At 49.1% G+C, this 23,331-nt stretch overlaps 7 protein-coding genes across 7 annotated transcripts; 4 read left to right on the top strand and 3 right to left on the bottom strand.

The window, feature by feature from the left end:
- Positions 1 to 773: 773 nt before the first annotated feature.
- LOZ57_000490 (uncharacterized protein) lies at positions 774 to 2,927 on the top strand (the record flags this gene model as incomplete). The annotated part of the gene is made up of 6 exons (XM_049249589.1): positions 774 to 1,085; positions 1,156 to 1,440; positions 1,498 to 1,647; positions 1,707 to 2,299; positions 2,349 to 2,397; positions 2,457 to 2,927. 6 exons carry the CDS (start codon positions 774 to 776, stop codon positions 2,925 to 2,927), a joined length of 1,860 nt encoding a protein of 619 aa, XP_049111783.1.
- A 978-nt stretch (positions 2,928 to 3,905) lies between these two features.
- Positions 3,906 to 5,198, top strand: LOZ57_000489 (uncharacterized protein; the record flags this gene model as incomplete). Its single annotated transcript, XM_049249588.1, has 3 exons — positions 3,906 to 4,048; positions 4,117 to 4,216; positions 4,287 to 5,198. The coding sequence occupies 3 exons, from the start codon at positions 3,906 to 3,908 to the stop codon at positions 5,196 to 5,198; spliced, it is 1,155 nt and encodes a 384-aa protein (XP_049111782.1).
- Positions 5,199 to 5,431: 233 nt separating this feature from the next.
- Positions 5,432 to 6,593, bottom strand: FPS1 (glycerol channel; the record flags this gene model as incomplete). Its single annotated transcript, XM_049249587.1, has 4 exons — positions 5,432 to 5,599; positions 5,668 to 6,208; positions 6,293 to 6,470; positions 6,533 to 6,593. The coding sequence occupies 4 exons, from the start codon at positions 6,591 to 6,593 to the stop codon at positions 5,432 to 5,434; spliced, it is 948 nt and encodes a 315-aa protein (XP_049111781.1).
- Positions 6,594 to 7,693: 1,100 nt separating this feature from the next.
- On the top strand, positions 7,694 to 9,344 carry GUT1_1 (Glycerol kinase; the record flags this gene model as incomplete). The annotated part of the gene is made up of 3 exons (XM_049249586.1): positions 7,694 to 7,827; positions 7,876 to 9,031; positions 9,105 to 9,344. 3 exons carry the CDS (start codon positions 7,694 to 7,696, stop codon positions 9,342 to 9,344), a joined length of 1,530 nt encoding a protein of 509 aa, XP_049111780.1.
- A 3,270-nt stretch (positions 9,345 to 12,614) lies between these two features.
- LOZ57_000486 (uncharacterized protein) lies at positions 12,615 to 14,522 on the bottom strand (the record flags this gene model as incomplete). The annotated part of the gene is made up of 6 exons (XM_049249585.1): positions 12,615 to 12,663; positions 12,729 to 12,958; positions 13,011 to 13,364; positions 13,420 to 13,620; positions 13,677 to 14,101; positions 14,162 to 14,522. 6 exons carry the CDS (start codon positions 14,520 to 14,522, stop codon positions 12,615 to 12,617), a joined length of 1,620 nt encoding a protein of 539 aa, XP_049111779.1.
- A 3,599-nt stretch (positions 14,523 to 18,121) lies between these two features.
- LOZ57_000485 (uncharacterized protein) lies at positions 18,122 to 21,484 on the top strand (the record flags this gene model as incomplete). Its single annotated transcript, XM_049249584.1, has 1 exon — positions 18,122 to 21,484. The coding sequence occupies one exon, from the start codon at positions 18,122 to 18,124 to the stop codon at positions 21,482 to 21,484; it is 3,363 nt and encodes a 1,120-aa protein (XP_049111778.1).
- Positions 21,485 to 21,911: 427 nt separating this feature from the next.
- On the bottom strand, positions 21,912 to 22,927 carry LOZ57_000484 (uncharacterized protein; the record flags this gene model as incomplete). Its single annotated transcript, XM_049249583.1, has 2 exons — positions 21,912 to 22,758; positions 22,818 to 22,927. The coding sequence occupies 2 exons, from the start codon at positions 22,925 to 22,927 to the stop codon at positions 21,912 to 21,914; spliced, it is 957 nt and encodes a 318-aa protein (XP_049111777.1).
- Between the last annotated feature and the right edge of the window lie 404 nt (positions 22,928 to 23,331).

Raw genomic sequence — 23,331 nt, 5'->3', positions numbered from 1 at the left:
GTAAAGTCCTAATAGACAACGACACGCCCGTCGAAATGCACGGCGCAAACGATCCCGACTATCTCGGCCATTAGTCAGCCGACAGCGGGCTTGGCAGGATTCTCCGCGATTTCAGCCTGAACAGCCTCGGATCAACAGCAGGCGGGGATGCCGGTCGCCAGAGTAAGTACGCTCTACGTGCGGTTGGTTATGGCTTTCTTGATTTCTAATTTCGACATGGGGCGAGTTAGGTGTACCCGACCTTGCCGCTTTGTCCTCCGATGCATTATCCCTTTACGATAGCCTACATCTTGAGGCCGCAGTAGCCCGGCTTTAGGTTGCACCAAAACACGGCAGCCCCTCGGGAGGGAATTGGATAGGTATTTTTACTGCGAGTGGCGCCTAGCGAAGAGGGAGCTCGGCATTGGTGTCTGCTTCACTCAGATACACCGAGGGTCGTCGAACTGCCTGGAGGGGTACCGCCCATTGTTTGGGGCTGGGTATAGTCATGGCTCCGACAGCTGCAGCCTGTGAGGGGCACAGCCGTCGGCTCCGCATTTTAGCCCGCCTGGTATGTGTATGGCCATGCAAGCTGAAATACGGCGTCGAATAAGACGTAGCCAATAGTGCAACACAAGAGAACATTGCGTGGCATATTCTGATAGATTCGATTTACTTTTCTACCTCGCTGCTCCTTCGGTCTCTTCTTTTCTTCGACAGGCAAATAGTCTACATCTGCAACACATCCTTCGGATATCTCCCACCTATCCAGAACACGACGCATCTTACTCACTATGGCTCCCGGTATCGCTACACGATCTGGGAGTGCGTCGAATGGCATTTCTAATGACGGCCTTTCAAGTTCTTACGAGATTGATATGGATGCAATAATAGGAAGTTACCAGCGAAGAGTCAAAGTCATTACTATTGGAGCTGGAGTGAGCGGAATTTTGATGGCATACAAAATTCAGAAGCTGTGTAGCAACGTTGAACACGTCATCTATGAAAAGAATGAAGACATTGGTGGGACGTGGTTGGAGAATAGATACCCAAACTGCGCTTGTGATGTCCCGAGCCATGCATATATCTATGATTTTGCCCCTAATGTAGGTTTTCCTTGCACATCTATTAGCTTACAAGTATCATATTGATGTCTTTGCTAACTTGTTGCTGCAGCCTGAATGGCCACATTTCTATTCATACTCTCCAGATATCTGGAAGTATCTTGATAGAATCTGCAACACTTTTGACCTACGAAAGTATATGACCTTCAATACGAGGGTAACTGGTGCTTTTTGGGAAGCTGATAAAGGAGAATGGAGAGTTACAATGACACAAACAGCGCCAGATGGCACCGAGAAAGAAATTGAAGACAGATGTCACGTACTTCTAAACGGTAATGGTCTACTCAATAGTTATAAGTGGCCCGAGCTTGAAGGGCGAGAAAAATTTAAAGGCAAGGTGAGGGCTTTGGCAGATATAGATTTCTACAATACATGTTTCTAATCTCAATCGCAGGTAATTCATACTGCTCGGTGGCCCCAAGATTATCAGGCAGAGCAATGGAAGAATGAGAGAGTTGCTGTCATTGGGAGTGGGGCCTCAAGTATTCAAACTGTGCCAGGGATGCAGCCATATGTAAAACATCTGGATGTCTTTGTCAGAACAGTGTGTCATCCTCAAACTCTAGTTGGCTAGCAGCCACTGATATCTGATCACCGGAATAGGCAGTGTGGTTTACAAGTATCGCGGGTAATGAAGGCCTAAACAAGCCCTACCCAGATGAGGACAGAGCGAAATTCAGAAACGATCCTGTAGCACTGGTGGCGGAATCAAAGTTCATTGAGAACCAAGTCAACGGGCTGTGGGGGACGTTCTACAAAGATAGTGAGGCTCAATTGAAGAGTCAAGAGTTCCTTCGTAAAAGAATGGCGGAATGGATTAAAGATGAGCGTCTTTTGAAAGGTGAGCGTTTGACGCACAAATTCAAAGCTGCTAAAGAACCAGTTTCATTAACGTCTAAACCAGGCTTCACACCAACATTTGGAGTTGGTTGTCGGCGAGTAACCCCTGGCGATCCTTACATGCAAGCTATTCAAGAACCAAATGTGGATGTTCACTTCACCGCTGTCGCCAAGTTCACTGAGAACGGAGTTTTAGGTGAGGATGGTATTGAGAGAGAAGCTGACACCGTGGTCTGTGCCACCGGCTTTGACACGTCCTACAGGCCAAGGTTCCCAATTATTGGTGAAGGTGGCGTTGACTTGAGGGAAAAATGGAAGATTTGTCCGGAATCATACCTTGGGTTGGCAGTGCCAGGGTACGTTCCTGATTCCTTCTGGCCTTTGAAATGCATCTAATAACAGTAGCTTTCCCAACTACATTACCTTCATTGGCCCAACTTTCCCCGTGGAAAATGTAAGTGTTATGCTCAGCAGCAATGCACCACCTATTGTTAATAGTTAATTCTGGGATAGGGCTCTGTCATGGGACCATTAGTTGAAGTTGCGAACTATGCAGTCAAGATGATCAAAAAGATCCAAAACGAACAAATCCACTCACTCGCTCCGCGCCAAGATGTTACCGACGCATTCAACGACCATGTGCAGGAATGGGTTAAGCACACCGTTTGGGTCGATGACTGTCGCAGCTGGTATAAGAATAATGAGACGGGTCGTGTTAACGCCATCTGGCCAGGCAGCTCGCTGCATTATATAGACACTATCAAAGAGCCGCGATTTGAAGACTACATCATCAGTTACGAAAATAAGAAAAACATGTGGAGCTTCCTAGGCATGGGCAGAGCTCCAGCAAATGTCATACCTGGCTCTGACTATAGTCCCTACCTATCAGTGGAAGCAATTGATCCTTTGTGGCTAGAGGAGATCCAGGGCAAGCGGGACGGAGAACAGAAGGACGCAGAGGCGAAGCCGGCCATTGAAACATGATTGACGTTTTAATCTAGTTATATCTCCCCAGTTGTTGTAGTTAGCTGTTACAGGAATAATTTACGTCATTAGCTTAACTAAAAGGGTTGAACTTTTACTCCGATTTGCCATGGTTGCCCCTGTCCGGGAGCACCCCAGCACCGCGTCAGGCTGAGTGAAAGCAATGATCGCGTCCTGCGTCGCTGAACGCGTTACGCCACTGACAGGGAATCTGCCATACTATGCGCATGTACGCAGTACTCAAGTAACACAGCCACTCTTGTGTCTCTTGAGACACCAGCAACGTCGATCTATAGTCTTCCCTGCAAGTAAGGAGTATAAGGCTGTCGAGGAGCGGGATGAGTAAGCAGAGTCCCTGTTTAGGTAACTTGTATGGCCTTGGCGCTGAGGCCAATCAGAGTCATGAAAAAGGTGGGGAAAGGCCCGTGCCCTGTACACCCTCTGTACGGCTGTATACGGCTGTATAGGGGATAGTTTCTCGCCCGAAGGCGCGAGTCGTCCAACGCAGAGCATCAGTCACAGCAAACTCCATGCGATAGTTGTTCAATACAGTTGTGATGCTTCGCCTCATGCCCAGGAACTTAACAGCAACCGCTCGCGTGTTCGCTCAAACGCCACAACAGAGTTACTTTGCCCCTGAAACCACGCGCCAGCCTGGTCGATTGGGTTTCTGCTCAACCATGGATCAGGAAAACGCTGTTCCAGCCTTTCGCTCGGGGCCGTGATCTCGGCAATTCGCCTTGTCTTTTTGGTTAGAAAACCTTAGTTCTAATAGCTAATTCGCGACTATGCGCGCAAGCGAAGTTGCGGGCGCAAAAATATCGAAGTATAACGCCTCGTCGTGTTCGATTTGGGAGAAAAAAAAGCAGAAAGCAGCAATGGCAGGAGTCCATATAGCAAGCCGCGTCCGGCGAACGGGCAAGGAGGCACCTTCGCACAGTCTTTTGTTATTCCAGTCGCTCATTTGCTGTTCTGATAATGATGAAGCCGGCTTGTCTGCTTCTAGCCTTTGCGGCCGCGGCCTGTGCGACTGAGCTGCCTGTGGAGGATCGCGCATGCTGGGATCGCTTTGAACTTTGGAACAAGAACTGCGCTCTGTTGGCGACGACGAGGACAAAAGTGTACGTTTCCGGCATCCCGTTCCCCAGTCGGGTTTGCAACAGGAAGGACTCATGAGAATTGGATATAGTTGCACAAAGACAGTCACGCCGACGGGGATCACGGATTGTTCCAGCTTCACAACGCAAACGGTAGAGCATACGGCAACTATCACGCTTGACCCGGGCCATGTAACTGCTGTACGATCTGCATGCGGTCGTCCTTGAGTATTCCGTCGAGAACTAACTCATTGTTTGATAGACCGTCACTGCAACCGAGACACAGACGGCAGTTCAAACCGACTATCACACAGTAACAGCTATCCAGACAGAAATTGCCACGGTGACTGGTACACAGTTTCAAACAGAAATCCAAACAGTCACAAACACCCACACAGATCTCCAGACTGTGACCAACCTCCAGACGGATTATCAAACTGTCACCAATGTTGAGACTGTCACAGATGTCAAGACAAATTTTGAAACAATCACAAACATCCAAACGGTAGTGGATCTGCAAACAGTGACGGATATTCGAACCAACTTTGAAACAGTTACTGCTTTGCAAACAGTGACCGATGTTCAGACCGTTACAAATATACAGACCAATGTGGAAACAATTACAGCCATGCAGACAGTAACAGATCACGAAACTGTCACCAATGTCCAGACCCAAACAGTCACGCAGACAGCGGCGGTGAATCAAGCCTGCGCAACCTCCACAGGCCTCAATATCGTGGCAAACCCAGGCTTCGAAGTCTCCGGGTCGTGGGTATTCATGCCAGCTTCAAGCGACTCCGATGTGGAGATTGCAGCTGGCGGTGGCCAGGAAGGAGCCCGCTATCTCCGCATGCGCACTCCAGGAACCTCTTCGAACTTGGGCCAGAATGTTCTCCAATCGATTTCTGTTTGTCCCGGCAGAAGTTACAAGCTTACTTTCTGGTACAAGCGAGCCACCTCCGCTGGAACAATTACGGTGAGGGCGTATCTAGGTTCCATCGTCGTGTTCTCCGGCACTGCAACATCTTCCACTTGGGTGGAGGGACAAGGCGTCTGGACGGCCCCTAACGGACTTGATTCCGCCATGCTAAGGTTTGAAGCGGCCTTCTCGGGTGGAGTTGGCTCGTCGAAAGAAGTGAACCTGGACAATGTTAAGGTGGTGGCAACTAGTTAAGTGTACGTGTTGTTAGAGAACGTGCGGGGAGGGGCAAACATGACGAAATTCCATTTTAATTCGAAATAATAATAATGATAAGACCACAAACTAGTACTTCGCTTCTCCACAAGACTCTTAAGAAACAATTTAATAACGACGATACCCCGCTACTACCTTTTTGTCAAGATTCGCCCTCGCTACGTGTGTATGTACTGTAAGTAAGTTGCCTCTGGCAAGTTAAGAAAAGAATTTTAAACGTATTCCTTTGATCGTGTGTTAGACCACACCTGTGGCGTGGGCTGTAAAAATCGTGTTAGTCCCATGAATGGTGTATTGATGGGGCTGTCTCCGGTGTAAAGGAACACGTCGTATAAAAAGCCACCAAACAAGCATCCAAAGAAGGGCGAGACCATGGGTATCTATTAGTTGAGGGTTAGATATGGGCTCCTCTTACCATTAAGATTTGACTGGCTAGGCAGGGACTTACCCAGAAGTACCAGTTGCCAGCAGAAAATACTTCTTTCCCGTATCCAAGGAAGTAGGACATCACTCGCGGGCCGAAATCACGAGCAAGATTGATGGCATAACCAGTTTCCCATCCGAAGCAGGCTCCAATGCCAAAGATAACGAAAAATAATCCCAATGGGGTCAGGTTACCAGCTCCCATATTCCGGTCATCCAGGAGGGCGTAGATGCAGAACATCAGTATGGTGCTGGCAATAAACTCCGAGAAAAATTGGCCTGTCCGGGACATGAATGGAGCTGGGTAGGTACAAAAGATCCCGGCGGACGACGTGCTGAGACCGACAGTCCGGATACCTGGGCCACCTTCAAAAACGTCGATTGCGGAGATGTAATTGGCATAAACAATCCCTGAGGCGCAGAATGCACCCAGAGTTTGGGCAATAGTATAGATAGGGAACTTCCTCCAGGGAAACTTGCGGAAGACGCAGTTGGCGAAAGTAACAGCAGGGTTCAAATGGGCTCCAGAGATCCCAGCAGTATAGACCCCGAGCATGACGCCAAGCCTGAACGGGGAGAGATGTAATGTGAGCATGAGACGCGTGAATCAATTGTTTGGGGAGAACCAGACGCGCGTATGTTCAACTTACCCCCAGCCCCAGGAGATAGACTGATAGTCTCCCTTTTCACCCTTGCTCAGCACCACCTGGGCTACGGAGCCATTTCCGAAGAGAATCAGAACGAAGACTCCAAAGAACTCTGCAAAGGGTTCCCGAAGGGTGTGTCTAATCCTGCACCACAAGACATCATCATTCTTTGTCTGGGTGACTGTAAAAGTAAACAGAGAGTAAGCCACCCATCAACATATCTGGTTGAAAGAGACAACTGACCTTGTTCGACAGGGGAGTCAGGGGGAACTTCCTGTACGATAGGAGACATTTTACCCGACATGGTGGCATCCAGGGAATTGTTCGACGGGCTTCCGAAGAGGGGGAGCTGAGACGTTGAAGACATGATAGCGAGTCCTGGGGGTGTTGATATATAGGTCTGTTTCCTCACGATACCTCAGAAAAGGTGGGGGGGCTTTGGTGGGCTTTACATTCCACGGCTATAGGGTAGTCGGGAAAAAGGGAAGGTGAGTCGTCGTGCAGTAATTAATACCCGTTTTAAAGTCAGTGACAGGTGGAAATGGGGCCTGCAACTAGCAGCAGCCTGCAAGTACCAATTGCCCGACGACCAGGATGGGAGTGCAGCAGGACGGGCAAGGGATGGGATCCTCCTTGCAGGTCATGCGAAACAACAGCGGTTAGCTGGGTCCGGCGGGCGCTGGCTGGGTGGGCACGCTGGTAGCAGGCGTCACGCAATGATGGCAATCTCATGTTACAGACAGAGTGGCGGCCGAGAGCTGAGTGCAGGAAGGACACGGTGCCGGGCCCAGCGGGCTGCTGGTGAGACTTGGACTCTGGCGTCATGCAAGTCTCCCCAGGGTTACCTTGGGACCAACCTCCCCTCCGTGCAACCGCGCAGTAGATCCGCCAAACGTCATTGGCGCTGGCCAGAGCGTGGGTGCAGGTCGAAGTGCCAATATCACAGTTCGTCGCGGCGCCAAAGTCCGGACGTGCGTGCGCCGAACGCAGGCCTGGGCCAAGCGCCGTGCCACTTGTTCTCGAATGCGGACAAGCCGTGATCCACGACTATTCGGGGGGAACAGGAGCCAGGAGCGGCGTGGGCCGACCGGCCACAGCGGCGACGAGGCCACAACTGCGTGGAATCCCCGCGGGCGAAGAGGTTTAGCGGAGGGGGCATCGGCTTGGAGGCGTGTTGCAGGGATGTGGCGTGCCGATCGCAGCGGGGGAACGACAGGACTGCGCGCGCCCGCTGCTGCTGCACATGTGAAAAGCGGTGCGACGAGCGGGCGCGCGCGCAGCCGCTGTTATCTCCAGCGCAAGGACGAGCCAGCTGTGGATTAAAAGGACGGGCGGCGTGCTGTTGTGGGCTGGCTGGCCTGCAAGATCGTTGGCTCGAGAGTTAGTTTGTTCGAGTGCGTGACAATGGCAGACTCCGACGTGTACGTGGGCTCGATCGACCAGGGCACCACCAGCTCGCGCTTCTTGATATTCAACACCGCGGGCGAGGTCGTCGCATCGCATCAACTGGAGTTCACCCAGATCTATCCGCAGCCCGGGTGAGTCGAGCCGTGTATTCCTGCGAGTGAAGCTGACGGATCGCCCAGGTGGCACGAGCACGATCCGCGCGAGATCGTTTCGTCTGTGGAGCGCTGCATCGACGGCGCAGTGTCTGCCTTTGAGAAGCAGGGGCACCGCATTGGCGCCATCAAGGCCATTGGCATCACCAACCAGCGAGAGACCACCGTTGTCTGGAACAGCGAGACTGGCGAGCCGCTGCACAATGCCATCGTCTGGACTGACACCCGTACCCAGGCGCTGGTGCGTCGCCTCAAGCAGCGTCTGGGCCACAACGAGCTGCAGCAGCACTGTGGGCTTCCCCTGTCAACCTACCCCTCCGTGGGAAAGCTGCTGTGGCTGCTGGAGAATGTGCCCGAAGTCAAGGCGGCCTATGACAGCGGCGTGCTGGCCTTCGGGACAATTGACTCCTGGCTGGTGTACAAGCTCAATGGCGGGCCCAAGAAGAATGTCTTCGTCACAGATCCCTCCAATGCCTCGCGGACCATGTTCATGAACATCAAGACCCGCCAGTATGACGAAAATCTCATCGATTTCTTCCGTATCGATACCAAGAAGTTGAAGCTGCCGACGATCATCCGATCATCCGACCCGGAAGGCTATGGGTCACTGGAGTCAACGGTGCTGCGAGGTGTTCCTATCACTGGGTGTCTTGGAGACCAGTCTGCAGCCCTGGTTGGGCAGAAAGGCTTCTCGCCCGGAAAGGCGAAGAATACATATGGCACAGGTTGCTTTTTGTTATACAACGTGGGCGAGAATCCGGTGATCTCCAAGCACGGTCTTCTCACCACTATTGCGTACGACTTTGGCGACCGAGTCATGTATGCACTGGAAGGTAGCATTGCTGTAGCGGGTTCGAGCGTCAAATTCCTCAAGGATAATTTCCAATTCTTCGACTCATCCAGTGAAATCAATGACCTAGCTGCAACAGTAGAGGATAACGGTGGCTGTGTCTTCGTTACGGCCTTTAGTGGCTTGTTTGCTCCGTATTGGATGGACGATGCGAGAGGAACGATATTCGGTATCACAACATACACAAAACGTGGCCATATCGCCCGTGCCACGCTGGAAGCTACATGTTTCCAAACCAAAGCCATCCTTGACGCCATGGCTAAGGACAGCGGAAGAGCTTTGACCGAATTGGCAGTGGATGGCGGTATGTGTAACAGCGACCTGACTATGCAAGTAAGTAAATCCAAGGTTCCCCACTGTACCTTATTATTAAACAGAAGAATTCCCGTTGACGACGTGGCACTAGACTCAAGCTGATCTTATCTCGATCCCGGTTGTCCGTCCCGCAATGCGGGAGACCACGGCCTTTGGGGCCGCCATTGCTGCAGGACTAGCTGCAGGTGTCTGGCAGGATATCAAGGACCTGGAAGTTGTAAATACAGATGGTCAGACCATCTTCAATCCTGCAATAGACGAAAAGGAGGCTGGGAAACAGTTTGAGAGGTGGGAGAAAGCCGTGAGAATGTGCCAAGGGTGGGCAAACTAAGCTATCTCGCCAGATATTCCGTATTTGTTCATGGTAGTGAGTTCAATATATTCCGTATGACAGGTAACTGTAGAGCCAGGAGAACAGCTCCGGAGGGTGTTCCAAACCGAGAGTGCAAGAAACAATTGAAGAATTTCTCCAGAGAACACACAGTCACGAAAAGAAAATGTCGTTACCATCCTGTATCTGCCCGACGCGTGGGGGGTCAATGTTGGGCACCGCCAAGTCGCCGGCCCGGAAGCGCAGATATTTACACATATTGAAGAATCCAAACAGGGCTGAAGCACAGATGTAAAAGCAAGCTCCGGTGCTTAGTTTCAAAACGGTAGCTATAATTAGGCATCTGCAACCCATCCGTCATCTGCCGCGGGGCTGTCATTCGACGCACCAAGGCGACCAGATGTAACCGTCTGTACTCAAATGAGCGGCGCGTTGCCGTGGATGCGTGATCAGTCCGTACAAGCACGGAGAAAACGCAAAGGTCCCACAAGACAAGCCGTTTATCAATCTAAATCAGCGCAGATTGTTGCTTTTTTGCGCGGCTCTTAACGCTTAGTGGACGAGCCGTTGACGACCGGGATGAGCTCGTCTTGCCTGCAATGCGTTCCTGGCACGTCGGAAAAAAAAGTAGTACGGAGTACGGAGAACATAAAGCTACTCTATACGTCAGCATGTTACGAGCAGCTCCAGGTGCCATGGCTTTTCTTTTCATTTCATTTTCGTCTTGAGTTGTTTCGGGTGATTTGCGGGTTTCAAACAACCATGGCTCACTCACAGTCAACAACAGCCCGTCCCGGGTTTGCTCGTGGAACAGAGTCTTTGCCACGCCCGACGAGTCTTCCATCTCAAGAATTCCTGGTGGATCAAAAGCCTGTTGTGCGGAGGCTTGAGGTGAAACCGTTGATCGGGTTGGCGGCCGCCGAGAGGTTGACAGAGGCTCAGGGGTGAGTTTGCTGGGGTTGTCGAAGCTTGTTCTTTTTGTCGCTTCGCTTCCCAACCAGCGGTGAACATGTGTGGTTTCCGACGGAGTATCTTACTGCCACCTGCGCTTCACAGCCAAAGTTGCCCCCTCTTTCAGCGTACGAAAATGCACGTACGCATGCATGCATGTATGTATGTTCTTGTTCCTGGAGCAGGTTTCCAGTCACAGAAGAGAGCCAAGCGCTCATCCAGGTCAACCCACCATTCGTTTTCTGGAAGAAAGATACTACAAAAGGTGGACTGACAGCTAAATGGAATGAGGAGTTGTGTATTCGGCAGCAGGATCCGTTAGGGACACTCTCCCCAGGACCAGGTGCGGAGAATGAAATAGGATAAGGCGAAGGATACCAACCAGGCTTGGTAGCTGATGACATCCTTCTCGTCCAGCAGAAATTGGCGCTTGACGACAAATGACACTCGCTGATTGACCGCTGGAGCCCGTCTGAGCACAGCATCGCCTCCCGATTCCTACCAGCGCTGCTCCTGTCAATTACCTGTCAGTCAGCATGGCTAGGAAGAGAGCCTCGACATACTATTACGAGTATACTCACTCGCAGCCCTTCAAGTCAGGGATTACGGGTGTTCTACTCCGTCAAATCAAGCAATTTTACCAAGTTCTACTGGTCAGTCAAGAGACTATTAGGTCGAAAGACTCCTCTCCAAGCTCACCATGTGTCTCTAGAAGCCCAATCAATGCTTGACAGCACTGCTGGCGCTGGAAGGCCGAGATTCTTCCGCTCCCTTTTCTCTTCCGTGCGCAATGCACTCTTGACCACTCAAATCCCTCCTATGCGCCAAACATTTTTCTTTTTGGCCATGTCAAAGAACCCATTGTTATACATGCACCCTGATCCATCCGCCATGGACTCGGAGGGTTGATACTCTCAAGACACATCTAAGTAGCCGCAGACTGACTCGAAATCTACCCCCAACCACAGTCCCGCAGTTTATCAATCGCGTGGAGCATTGACAGCAGAGTAGTCTTTACAAGTATCAGAATCAAGTATCAGGATCCATGTGCACGTATTCATGATTGTTTCCCTGATTTCAGGTCATATTTTCCTGTCGGATTGTCTAAACAATAGCATTTTTCTCGCTGGCGTGAGGATAAAGTAAGTTAAAGGGACTCTCATGGGCATTGCGCTTACTCTGGAATGGCATAACGCTCTCCTTGAATCGTTCAACGAACCTTTTTCACACGTCAACTTTGCTGAGCATCTACTATGACGTATTGGAATATGGGCCAGACTATTAACCTGAGTAAAATAGAAATACCCATTTAGAGTGACACTGAGCTTGGACTGCATTACGTTTTTGAAAGTCTTGTTTAAAGGCTGTACACCCCACATATGACTCTGGTGATATATTATATCACGCACAGGATCATAAAACAGCCGATCGCGGAATATGAGGCCATTTTTTTCATAATGATAATAAAGATCTATGAAGCGGTGTTCAAACTTCGCCACCCACGCCGTCTTGGCGCTTTGCTGTCAGCCGTTCTTCCCAGAATATCTATCAATATCTACATACTGGAGAACATGCCTTCATTCAGGCTTTGATCAAATACCAAGGAAACCTCAACCTTGGCTTCTATATTCGCTGGCAATATGTCAAGATAGATGGTACCAATCACTATCCGAGGCTGGACGGAATCTTTGATCCCGCTTGTGGGGTGTTTCTGAAAATGAGGGGGTTGGTGGAAAACCTAACCTGTGAGGTTATAAAAGCTCGTCCTAAGTTATACTATATCTGCAGACGATACGACGCCTAGCTCTTCGTGTTCCTAGTCGAGAAGCTGAATTTGAGCGTGGCCGTAAAAAATTAGTTGTTTTGGATTCCGGAAGCAACCTTGTTGAATCTCTTGATAAAGTGCTTTGCAACAAGCTGTATTTGTAGATTACAGGCTGCCACACCGTAGGCTCATCCGTTGGAAGGACAGAGTGCTCGAAGGCTGGTGTGTTAATACATCTTGTTTTAATCTGACAGAATCTGGATTATTTCAATTTGCATAGACCAAAAATGAAACATGCTCAGATAGCAATAAGGCTACTTTTTGAATCAAACAGGATGTCAAGAAGACAAGCGGTTCCTTTTTTTCCTGTTTCAAATACAAAAGAAAACCGATGAAAATCATTGGTGTCCTAGGGAAGTTGGAAAACCGCTACACACTGACCTGGTCAACTGACATGAATATCGCTTTTTAGGACTATCTGACAAAGGCTTGTGGGTTTACATATACAATTGGGTTTGTGAAAGAAAGGAAAAAATTGACTGGTTTGCTGCAGTTTACAACTTGGCTGCACTTCCAGGAGCAGAGATCTCGTTGTATAGCAAACTGTTTCGCATTTGTCAGTTCTTGTAACCACATTTTAAGCAGTATACTTGGAGATTATGACTTACGTTGTCAGAAAATCTGCATAGTCTTCTCCTGTGACCTGGCCAGCAAAGTAGCGGGCGGCAAGCTGGAACTTATTACCCTTCGGTCCCTTGGCAGCAAGTTCGTCGGCCTGCTCTTTCAGTAATCGCAAGTTATATGATTTGTCGACCTTTTTGCCCTCCGCAGTCATCGCGTTATGCCGGGCCCATTGCCAGAGCTGACTGCGGCTGACTTCGGCGGTGGCAGCATCCTCCTGCTATCTGTCAGCATGCTTATGATTCAAGACTTGTGTTATTAGGACATACCATGAGGCTGTTGATTGGGATACAGCCAACACCGCGAAGCCATCCTTCCATGTAAGACAAGCCAATGTTAAGATTCTTTCTAATACCCTGCTCTGTGATGCTACCAGGGACATTGGTATTTAGTAGGTCATTGGCAGTTACATTCACATCTTCCCTTCGAACGAACAGTTGGTTAGGAGTTGGCATATACTTGTTAAAAATGTCTGAAGCAATTGCAGCAAGGGCGGGATGGGCAACCCATGTGCCGTCGTGACCCGCACGCACTTCTCGAAGTTTATCGGCGCGAACGCTCTCCATGGCAGCATCATTGGCCTTCGGGTCGTTCTTGATTGGAATTTGAGCAGCCATACCACCCTGTGGCTCAGTCAGTTTGGCATTTAAATTAATTAAGGCACGCAGGTGAACCCACCATAGCATGAACACCACGTCTGTGACAGGTCTTGATCAGAAGTCTGACATATGCATCCATAAATGGCACGGTCATGGTGACAGATGATCGATCAGGAAGAACAAAGTTGGGATTCTGTCGGAATTTCTTAATAAAGGAGAAGATATAGTCCCATCTTCCGCAGTTCAAACCCGAGCTATGGTCTCTGAGTTCATAGATAATCTGCCAGCCCTCGTTAGCCAATTTCATACAAGAATTATAGTCCGGCTGGTAATCACCTCGTCCATCTCAAAGGCAGCAGTGATAGTCTCGATAAGAACAGTACCACGGATTGTGCCTCTGGGAATACCAATATAATCTTGCGATATGTTGAAAACATCGTTCCATAGGCGAGCCTCCAAGTGAGATTCCATCTTAGGAAGATAAAAATATGGACCAGCACCTCTGCTCACGAGCTCTTTAGCATTGTGGAAGAAATAGAGGCCAAAATCGAATAAACCGCCGGAAATAGGTTCTCCATCGATAGTGAAATGTTTCTCGTCCAAATGCCAGCCTCTGGCACGGGCAATAAGTGTGGGCAATTTTCTGTCTGTCCGCAATTTGTATTCCTTTCCTCCCTGTGTGAAATCAATCTGTCGACGGATCGCATCATAGAGATTAACCTGGCCGTTGACCATATTTTCCCAAGTTGGGGCACTCGAGTCTGCACAGAGAGGCGTCCATTAATCACAGTGAACGACTAGAGCAAAAATAACAAACAAACCTTCAAAATCAGCCATATATGTCCACACGTCCGAGTTCAAAGCATTTACAACCATCTTCCTATCAGTTGGGCCTGTAATCTCAACGCGGCGATCGACCAATCCGGGCGCAGGAGGAGCACCCTTCCAGGCATCATTTTCACGGATATGCCGAGTCTCGGGTAAGAAATCTAGCAGCTGTCCGCGATCAATCTCGGCCTGACGGGCAATGCGTCGCTGAAGAAGCGCTTTTCTTGTTCCATTGAAGGTGCGGTGCAGCAAAGCTAGAAAGGCACAAGCGTCTTTGGTGAGGATTTTGCGGGCCGGCTCGCTGATCTGGCCGAGGATGGCGACATCCTTGAGTTGGGTATCGACGGAAGTCATGATTGTTGCAGTGTATTTGGGGGTGAAATGGAGACCTGAATATCAACCTCAGACGAGCAAGAGTACTGCCAGTTGACGTTCAGTATAGTATGGAGGATTTATAACGTCAGAGTCGTCGTAGCCGCGGCACATGCTAATTATTTATCTTCGCCTGAAGTTTGCTTGGATTTCAAGCTTACAGTCATCCAGTCACGGAAGTCCACCGAGTCTCGTCCAGTCACAACCAAACCGCGACCGGCCGGGCCAAGCACCGGAGGCGAAAATGAAAGCTAACACGTGAGTTGACATTATTGTTGAAGCTCGAGCTACAAACTTAACTCGGGCGAGAAGCAGTGGTAGCACGTCTGTATATGCGAGAACTACAGTGTCAACCAGCTAGCAAACCAGCCTCGGGATGCGAGTGTGGTTGCGGAGGTGGAGGTCAGCCGGGGGTTTGCTCTGTTTGCACCAAGCCGACGCATCCTCGACCACAACAACCGAAAGAGCGTGAACACAGCATTGACTATGCAGTTTGGAGCTCGTCGACAAATAATAATGTACAGTCCCAGCCCCTGCCTGCGCTGTTTTACCCGGCAGCCGGCCGAAAGTGGCGTTTAAAGGTACACAGACCCAACGAACAATTTGGCCAGCCTGCTTTCAAGCAAATATGCATGAATGGCTAACTAGTTAGGTGAGAGCTCTACATTTCTAAGTGATAGAGGCCGATAGTAGAGCTCACAAATACTCGTTGCCCCAATTATAATGATGACGATGGTGATCCCCTCCCAGAGAACACTTTTTTTATTCCTCTCCACTCCGGGGGTACTCCGGATTATGGCTGAAACGTAAAATAGCTGGAGCCTGTCGCATGTTAGGATGAACGGAACCCTTCGTGGTGAATCGGCGAATTTCTGCCTATCAAAAGACACACCAAAGAAACTTCCTCTCGGCCGGTTCTACCCGACGGGTCCTCCGTACACTCTGTGGGTTCGAATGCCACTCATGGTCCCTATCATTCTCCTACTGGCGAGAAGTAATTAAGGAACGCTCTCAATGCCAAAAAGCGATTTCCTTTGCAGGCTTCCGACCGAGCGAGCTCTGCAGCGGACTTGTACGCAGTCCGCACAATAATAGTGCCACACACACACACACAGCACAAACCTGAGCGCCGACAGCGACCCCAAAGGTTCAAAGCCCAAGGGCCGTACCGAGGTTTCGCGGCGCGCGCCCGAGGCTGCGGGGGTCCAGTTTCCCGGCGGGAAGGTCACGTGGAAACACACGGGCCGTTGCAATCTTGTCTTGTTGACAAGACAAAAATCAGAAGTTTTTACAGCAAAGGGAGAAGCACTTATACAAGTGAAGAGTTACTATTGCAAAATCTCTTATGCTGATCGCGGCTTTCAAATGAAGACGGAATATCAAAAAGAATGCTAACTAACATACATACAGTCCGCCGGCTTCGTCGTGTCGAGATAAAAATCGTTGTTTCTTCCCTATGATCCTTTTTGGTTGTGATTGGCCTTTCGCCAGTCATAGATTCCTATATATACTGCCAAGCGGCCGAATGTGGGGCTGTATAAGGGAATGCCATTGCTGAGAAGCCCAAGCAATCGTTAACATTTCCTGACGGCACGGTTGCGTTTTGGATATTCGCGAACACCTGATAATACTGAGATGTCGGGCTTGGACAAGCTATAAAGCCGGTAGCTCCCCACCCTGTGAATCCGTATGTGCCATGACTTGGTCCTGCCGTATACGTAAACCCTCCGATAAACGACCCGGCTGGGATGCTGGCTGAATGCGCTTGTGTGAATCCAACAGCGCCATTCGGCTCGACGTACATCATCTGGCCTCCAGGTACCATGACATCCTAGAATCAAGTCTGTTAGCAGTTAAGAACACCCCAACCTGAAAGACCAATAGCAGCTTTGCAAGGCAATTGAGAGAAACACACCAAAGAGCTTAGTCCCGCAATCACTGTGTCTTTTCCTGGGGGGCAATTTTTTCCAACTTGCTCTGGACAATATGTTTGTGTTGGACCCCCCAACCAAAAATGGCGGCCTCTAGCTGCCATGGGTAGTAAGTGGACTGGCGAAGCTGAGCGGGCGGACATTACTCCAAATCTTAGTGGAGTTGATGGTTCGGTTTCTTGTTGTTGTTCGGATGCAGGAGCCGCAGCCGCCAACAGTGGGAATACCACCGCAAAGAGACTAAACTTCATTATGACTTGTCAATATGTGATGGTTTCTGGGTTTGTTGATATCAAAACTTTTGTTGATTTCTAGGGTGTCAGACTTGCAGCTACTAGACCTGCGGGAGGTTGATGGGAGATTTATATCCGGATTCAAGTGCCTAGTACTAAGGTTTGCCACATCGCATTCTTGCACCTGGTGTCTCCTGACACCACAGCCCTCTGGTCGAAAATTTCTTAGCAGACATGCCACTGTACCTCCCGAGACATCATATGCAGATCAGTCGCCTTCTCGGATAATGGACCTCTTACGTTACTAGAATATACGGTGTACATGAGCCGAACTACGACTACTGCATTCGCTTACAAGAACCCCGCCACTACTATACTCTGCCAGATACACGTTCATCGAACATCAATACCTATACTCCGTACATATTTTCAGCACAGTCTAGCGCAGCATACCCCTACTCTGTATTAAGCATAGGACAAGCAAAGAGCTGCGTTCTACTTGTTGAAATTCGATCGCAGATGGTACTTCCAACCCGACATCTATATCTGGGAAGTGGATATGATCGTGATCTAAATATAAAGTGGGTCATCGCGTGAACAGGGCGAGGGTGGCAACCCGGCTACCAACATCGTTCAACGGTACTACTCGGGTAAACATAGTACTACCTAGTTAAAAACCCTGGTTAACTATGCTAGCTAACTCTATCCTTGGGCAGCTTCCAACTTCGGACCGGAGAATTTCACATCCGAACTAGTTAAGTTAGTTTACTAACAACAAAAGGGACAAACCTCTTTTAAAAGAGGTCAATGATCAGCCTATGACCATTCAAAGGCGAGAATTGCACTATAGCTTTGCTATGGATTTTATATTTATATTTATATATATATATAATATATACGAAACGCCCCACGATTCGATGCACTTAGCAGTTATCCGCTTACCGCCCACTGACTGTGTTATATACGTACAGTACATATGTACACGTATATCCCACCTTTTCAGAGGGACAGACAAGTTCTTTCGACACCTATGGAGTATCATATACTCCATGTGATATTATTTCTGAGCGGCTACCTTTGGAAGAGAAGCTAGCCGGAGCGCCGCACCCTCTCATGTTTCTCTCTATCATTGTTCAGAAGCTTGAGCCCGAACTCTAGGTGCCATCAACACCATCCAAATTTACGGCTCTTTTCTGCTGAATTGACTAAAATATACAGTTCAACAATGGGCATCAATATCAAGGCTCCTATAGTGGGAGCTCGAAAGGGTATCCGACACGTACTCTTTGTTTATGGAGTGCGCTGAGAACTTGCATATTTATTCCTCCTTTATGGGCCAACTTTGTCTCGATCCATCCATTGTTTAATTTTTCATCGAAACAATGGCGTTGAGGATCATATTTCCTCGAGTATTTCAATGTCCCTCCAACGCTCCGGAGTGGGCATAACTCTTATATATTTACCTGTAGGTTTTATCAAATTCCGCATTGTGGTCTCACTACCTCATTCCCCAACCTTTATTTGGTTGAGCGTCAATTTGACATTGGTATATGACGGTTCCGGTATCGACAGGATTGGAAATATGTCCTCTGACCCACCTTCTGAGGTCAATGAGAATTATCCCGACTTTGATTATAACCGATTACAACCCCCGCCCGAGGAGTGGGAGCTCTATGACATTCCTGACAAGACTCATTTGAGAAACAGGGCCCTCGACCTGAAAACGTTTAAGAAACTAGTCAAGCACCACTCATGGGGAATTCACGTAATCATCGGCGAGCGTCGGACAAAAGAGAGACTGCTACAAGTGCTCAAAAGAATTATTTTTAATCAAACACCGCAGCTTCGACCTACGTGGCATGAGTTTATATCTCGAAATTGCGATGCGGGCCCCAGACTTTTACGCAGAAGCTACAACGCCCTGCAAATCAGTCGAAATTATCCTACTGGTGTTCCCGGACAGTCAATTTATCTTCGGCCGCTAAACGCACAGAAGGCACAGTTGGCGCTTCAACCTAGCAATCAGTCTATCGCTTTCACTCATGCATCTAATCAGCCTGGGCAGATAGAAACAGGCAATTATCCTGCCGGTCCCAATGACAGTTCAAACACAATCCCTTCAGAGCCGCCGGGATTTATGACGGGTTCTAACATCCACCAAAATATGGCATTTGATCTGGGTAACCCTATGCCGCTCCTACCGATAAACTATGACTTACAGATGCCACAAAATCCTTCTTTTCTGCATCCCCTTCCGCCTGCGCCAGCTATAGGCCAATCCAACCAATATTATAATCCATCACGATTCGTGAGGCCCAATCAAACATCAAGGGAGCAATTACCTACCTTACCAGTAACTGATACTGCTGACGTTGTTGAAGCTATTGAGCGGGCCGTTATGAGCTTTCCCTACCAAGAGTTACAAAGACACCAAAATGCTCGCCAGATTGCTCGACCTATCCGAAATTATATTGCTACTTCAAGTCTTCACCTTACATTAAGTACACCTAGGCTATACTCAACCATTTCCCATATTCGAGCCATTATCGAGGGAAATATTCCGGCATTCAGGTTCGCGCCAAATGGTAGTCGCTACCCTTTTCGTGGCCGGGGTCCTGTATCAGGTCGAGATACAACCCCTATTGATTGCGCAATTGTTGTGGGTGTACTGTTAGATGCCGGATCTACCATTGCAGATTACACAAATGGAACGAGTGTGAAGCCTAGCCCCTCACTTCTGGAAAACGCTTTTTTGGATGCTCTGCATGTTAATTGGGAGGTACTTTCGGAAACAGCTAGTGTAGGCCGCCGCGATGAATTTCGAGATACCCTTGTCGACTGGCTAACCGGCAGAGGCTTGGCTGTGAGCCCTACAAATGTGTGGAGTCTATGTACTGAGTCCTTTAGGCAGTTCTTTATCACCTATACGGAGCAACTTCACCCATGCGCCTGCCAGGAGGCACAACCCAGCACATTACCCTTCACAACAAAATTTGTTACGCCCGAATTCCAGGATGGTGATGCAGCAGGAGTGGATGCGGCTACGTTACTTGAACGGTTCTTCCATAGTTCTCAGCAGTTCAATTGTTCTCTCTGTGGAAGCTTAAAGTCAAACCATATCGAGAGAAAATTTGGCGATCTCCCCTGGAGATTGGTCGTCCGCGTTGATCAGCGAACTTTGCTTCAATCCCACGCGGCACGAAGTATCAGTTTTGACTATGTCGACAGCGACTCAATACCGCAGAAGGCAACGTATCGTTGGCTAGGCGGAATCTACTGCGTCCTCATTGGCCAGAGTTACCATTTTCGCGTGTACTGGAATGACAACGAACGGGGAGAAATTGATAATGGCGCAATTCGAGTTTATGACGGAACGCAGGTATCTGGCTCGATTATCGGTGGATTGCGTGCAACAAAAACACTACAGCGCATACCACCTAGCTGGTGGGCAGGGGGGGCACCACCTCTATTGTTTTACGAAAAGATTGTTAACCCAACCAGGAATGCACTTCACTCTGCAAGATCCGCGATTGACAATATATTAAACATTATGGACAAAGGTGAACTTGTTTTTCAGCAACATCAAGGGTGGCATCCACACGGTTCTACACGAAGATCACAACAATGCAGACATGGCACCTTAGAAGCAGACCCCAGGGCTTCAGGTCCAACACTGGAGTCCTTCACTCGATCCCAGCCGCCGCATCAAATGAAAATTCCGGGTCAGACCGATAGAGAGAGTGATCAGCTTCAGTTACCACCTCACCCACAGAGCTTAGTCCGGTCAGGTCTACGGCAAATACCACGGAATCGACGGGTCGTATACCATCAACAGACTGGGATACCGTTCGCCCAGCCAACAGAACACAGAGCTGGAAACTCTCGTCAGACAATCAGCACCCAATATCTTGACACCACAGCAGGTGATGGCGGCACCACACAGGAAGATGGAATTCCGCCTGGCCCACAGCAGCAGGCTGCTTCGTCTGGGGCCCAGGCTACAAAACCTTCGTTTGATTCCACTACCCAACCTGTAGATAATAATGCTACCACGGACTTTGAAAATCTGTTTGATTTACCCGATATAGGATCTGCAGGTTTTTCATTTTCGTCCTTCAACGACATTGAAGAACGCACGGCCGCTCTCTTTCGTGATCCGTGTGATTTCTCTACTTCAGAGGCAATTTCTACAAGTACAATACCTCAAGGAATTACGCAAACCACTCTTGGAGAAAGGTCTGTAGTAGTCTCTGGGGATACAGATACAGGTCCCTTTCAGAAAACACAGGCTGTGCCGGAGGGAAATGACGATGGTGCGGATATGGCAAACGAATTTCTCGTGAATCCATACGCTGTGCCCCAAGGGCAGTCGAATGTGAGTCCTATTACCTTCTCTCAGACTCAATTCATAGAAGATACTGCCGATCTGGACACCTCAAATATGCCAGCGATGGACGACAGTATAGAGTGGGCTTTTGATTTTGAGGCTGCAAGCGCTGAGCTAATGGGCAACCCCAACACAACGCCTCCGACCACTACAAGAACAGCTCTACTGACGGAGACAGATCCTTTTGGGACAATGTTTCAAGAATTCTTGACTAGCCAACAAATGCAAGAAATGGGGTATGGTATGCCATATTCCAGCGAGCCAGCGCAGGGGCCTAGCGTTGACTTCGGAGACGGTGGTGGCGAAAATATAGGCACTGAAAAGCGAAAAAGAGGTGCAGATTTAGGCAGTGAATCGAGTGATCTAGGTGGCCCGAAGCTCGCCAAACGATGAACGCTATGTGGAGCGATTTATTATCATATGAAGGGATCGTCTGGTTATTTTGTCTTCTGACCGACGGGGGAAAGGCGCAAATTAGAATTTCTGAATGGAAAACTAAAGGTTTGACCAGATAGATGGAGTCTGCACATAGTCTACGTTGCTGAGGTATCATTTGCGGCATACTAGCAAGAAGTTATATATAGATTGGAATGCTGTGTAAATGCTGCCCTGCCGTTGGTTGTTCCTCCTCGGCTTCTCCGCACCACCCAGCGGCCCCGCATCTCCCTCGTCCCCTTCTTGTTCTCGTCGACACACCAGTTCTTGTATTTTGTCTATCGGTTTATCTTTGCAGTCTATAATCATACAAACGCTCATACCAGAGTAAGGAAATCCTCTATGTCTATGAAATACCAGGCGAACAAATAAGCAGATACCTGCTTTAGAGCCGGGCTCTCAAGTCTCTCACAGAGTTCTTTTTCGACTTCCGGGGCGGCCCCGTTGGCGTATCGCTCTTCTTGGGCGCAGAAATATACCCGCCCTTCTCGTTATCTGTATTGGTAATCTTCCCACTCCCATCTCGTGTGATGCCTAGCTCTAGTAGCTTGGAGAAAGCCTTTGCAAAATGATCGAAGAGTAGCTCCTTATCCGCCGCGTATTTGTCCACCCATTTCGAGAATTCCGGGTCGGAAAGCAGGCACATGTCCGTTGGAAGCATCATCAGTGGTTCTTCCTTTTCATCCTCTGGAACGTCCGGGTCGACATAGGTGAACTGTTTGACGCCGTTGGACAATGTTGTCGGTTTCCATTCCAGCCTCTTGAGGAGAATAAAGTATTGGTTGGAGAAGCGAATCGGGTTGTTCACCCATGGCCCATCGAACCCGCTACGGTCAGCATGCGTCCGGCCAAGGTTGTGGGCGCCAGAAAGAGCAACTATTTCCTGGTCGTTGAATCCCATCCGGTAGAAAATCGCCCGAAGATGATCGCTTCCTAGAGTTGCATCGGGCAAGCGTCCACGAGGAGGGACTTTCGAGTCGTCTACAAAATCGGTGCGGCCAGACTGCCACGGGATTTCAGGGCCACCCATCTCCTTGATTGCTACGGCTCCCGCAAGGGTCCAGAGGTCAGAGTATGTGATCCATGGGTGCTTCTTCTTGACTGGCTCTAGGAAAGCTCGACCATGTTGGAGTCCTGCATTCGCCGGGTCACCGCCCTCTTGCTCGTATCTCATGCCCGCCCCGTTCGAACCGCCAGTGTCAGATTCTTGGTCATAAGTCCCCGAGGAGTGCCTATGGGGGAAAAAAGATGTCAATAACGATACATGAATGATAGAACAGCCGCTGTTTACCATGCAAGGCGGACGAAGACCGGGCCTGCGCTACCGTCATCGTAGCCTGGCTGCTTCATTTGGGCAACTATATCCTTCCGGACGGCGTCGAAATCACCCGGCGAACTCATGATTATGCAAATTATGGGACAAGATTTGTATAAAGAAAGTGGAAATCGTCGAAGAAAGAAGGATGTCAAGTCAGAAGGCTCAAGGTATGAAGAAGGAAAGTAAAGACACCAATAATACGCAGCAAAGATCAATATCTCATTAGACGGCAAATTTCACATGACTGTTAACCTCTAGTTCTCGAAAAAAACACTTCTCGTTCCCGAAAACTGAGATCCACCCGTTCATTCGTCATAGCCCACGCCGAAGCTCTCGAATTGCCGAGGTTCTTCACCAAAGGCCTAAACGTCTGCGAGAAGATTATTATTAAGGGACATCTAAACCTTGTTTCGGGTTTTCTCGCGACCGAGATTATTTTCTTTTTTGTTACCTCGACAGAATGTAGGGCATGTTCCTTGGTGCTCAG

This window comes from Ophidiomyces ophidiicola (genome assembly GCF_022830035.1).
Source record: "Ophidiomyces ophidiicola strain CBS 122913 chromosome Unknown scaffold_1, whole genome shotgun sequence".
NCBI classification, from domain to species: domain Eukaryota; kingdom Fungi; phylum Ascomycota; class Eurotiomycetes; order Onygenales; family Onygenaceae; genus Ophidiomyces; species Ophidiomyces ophidiicola.
The sequence above is the reverse complement of the archived record's forward strand: the minus strand, read 5'-3'. Positions and strand labels throughout refer to the sequence as shown.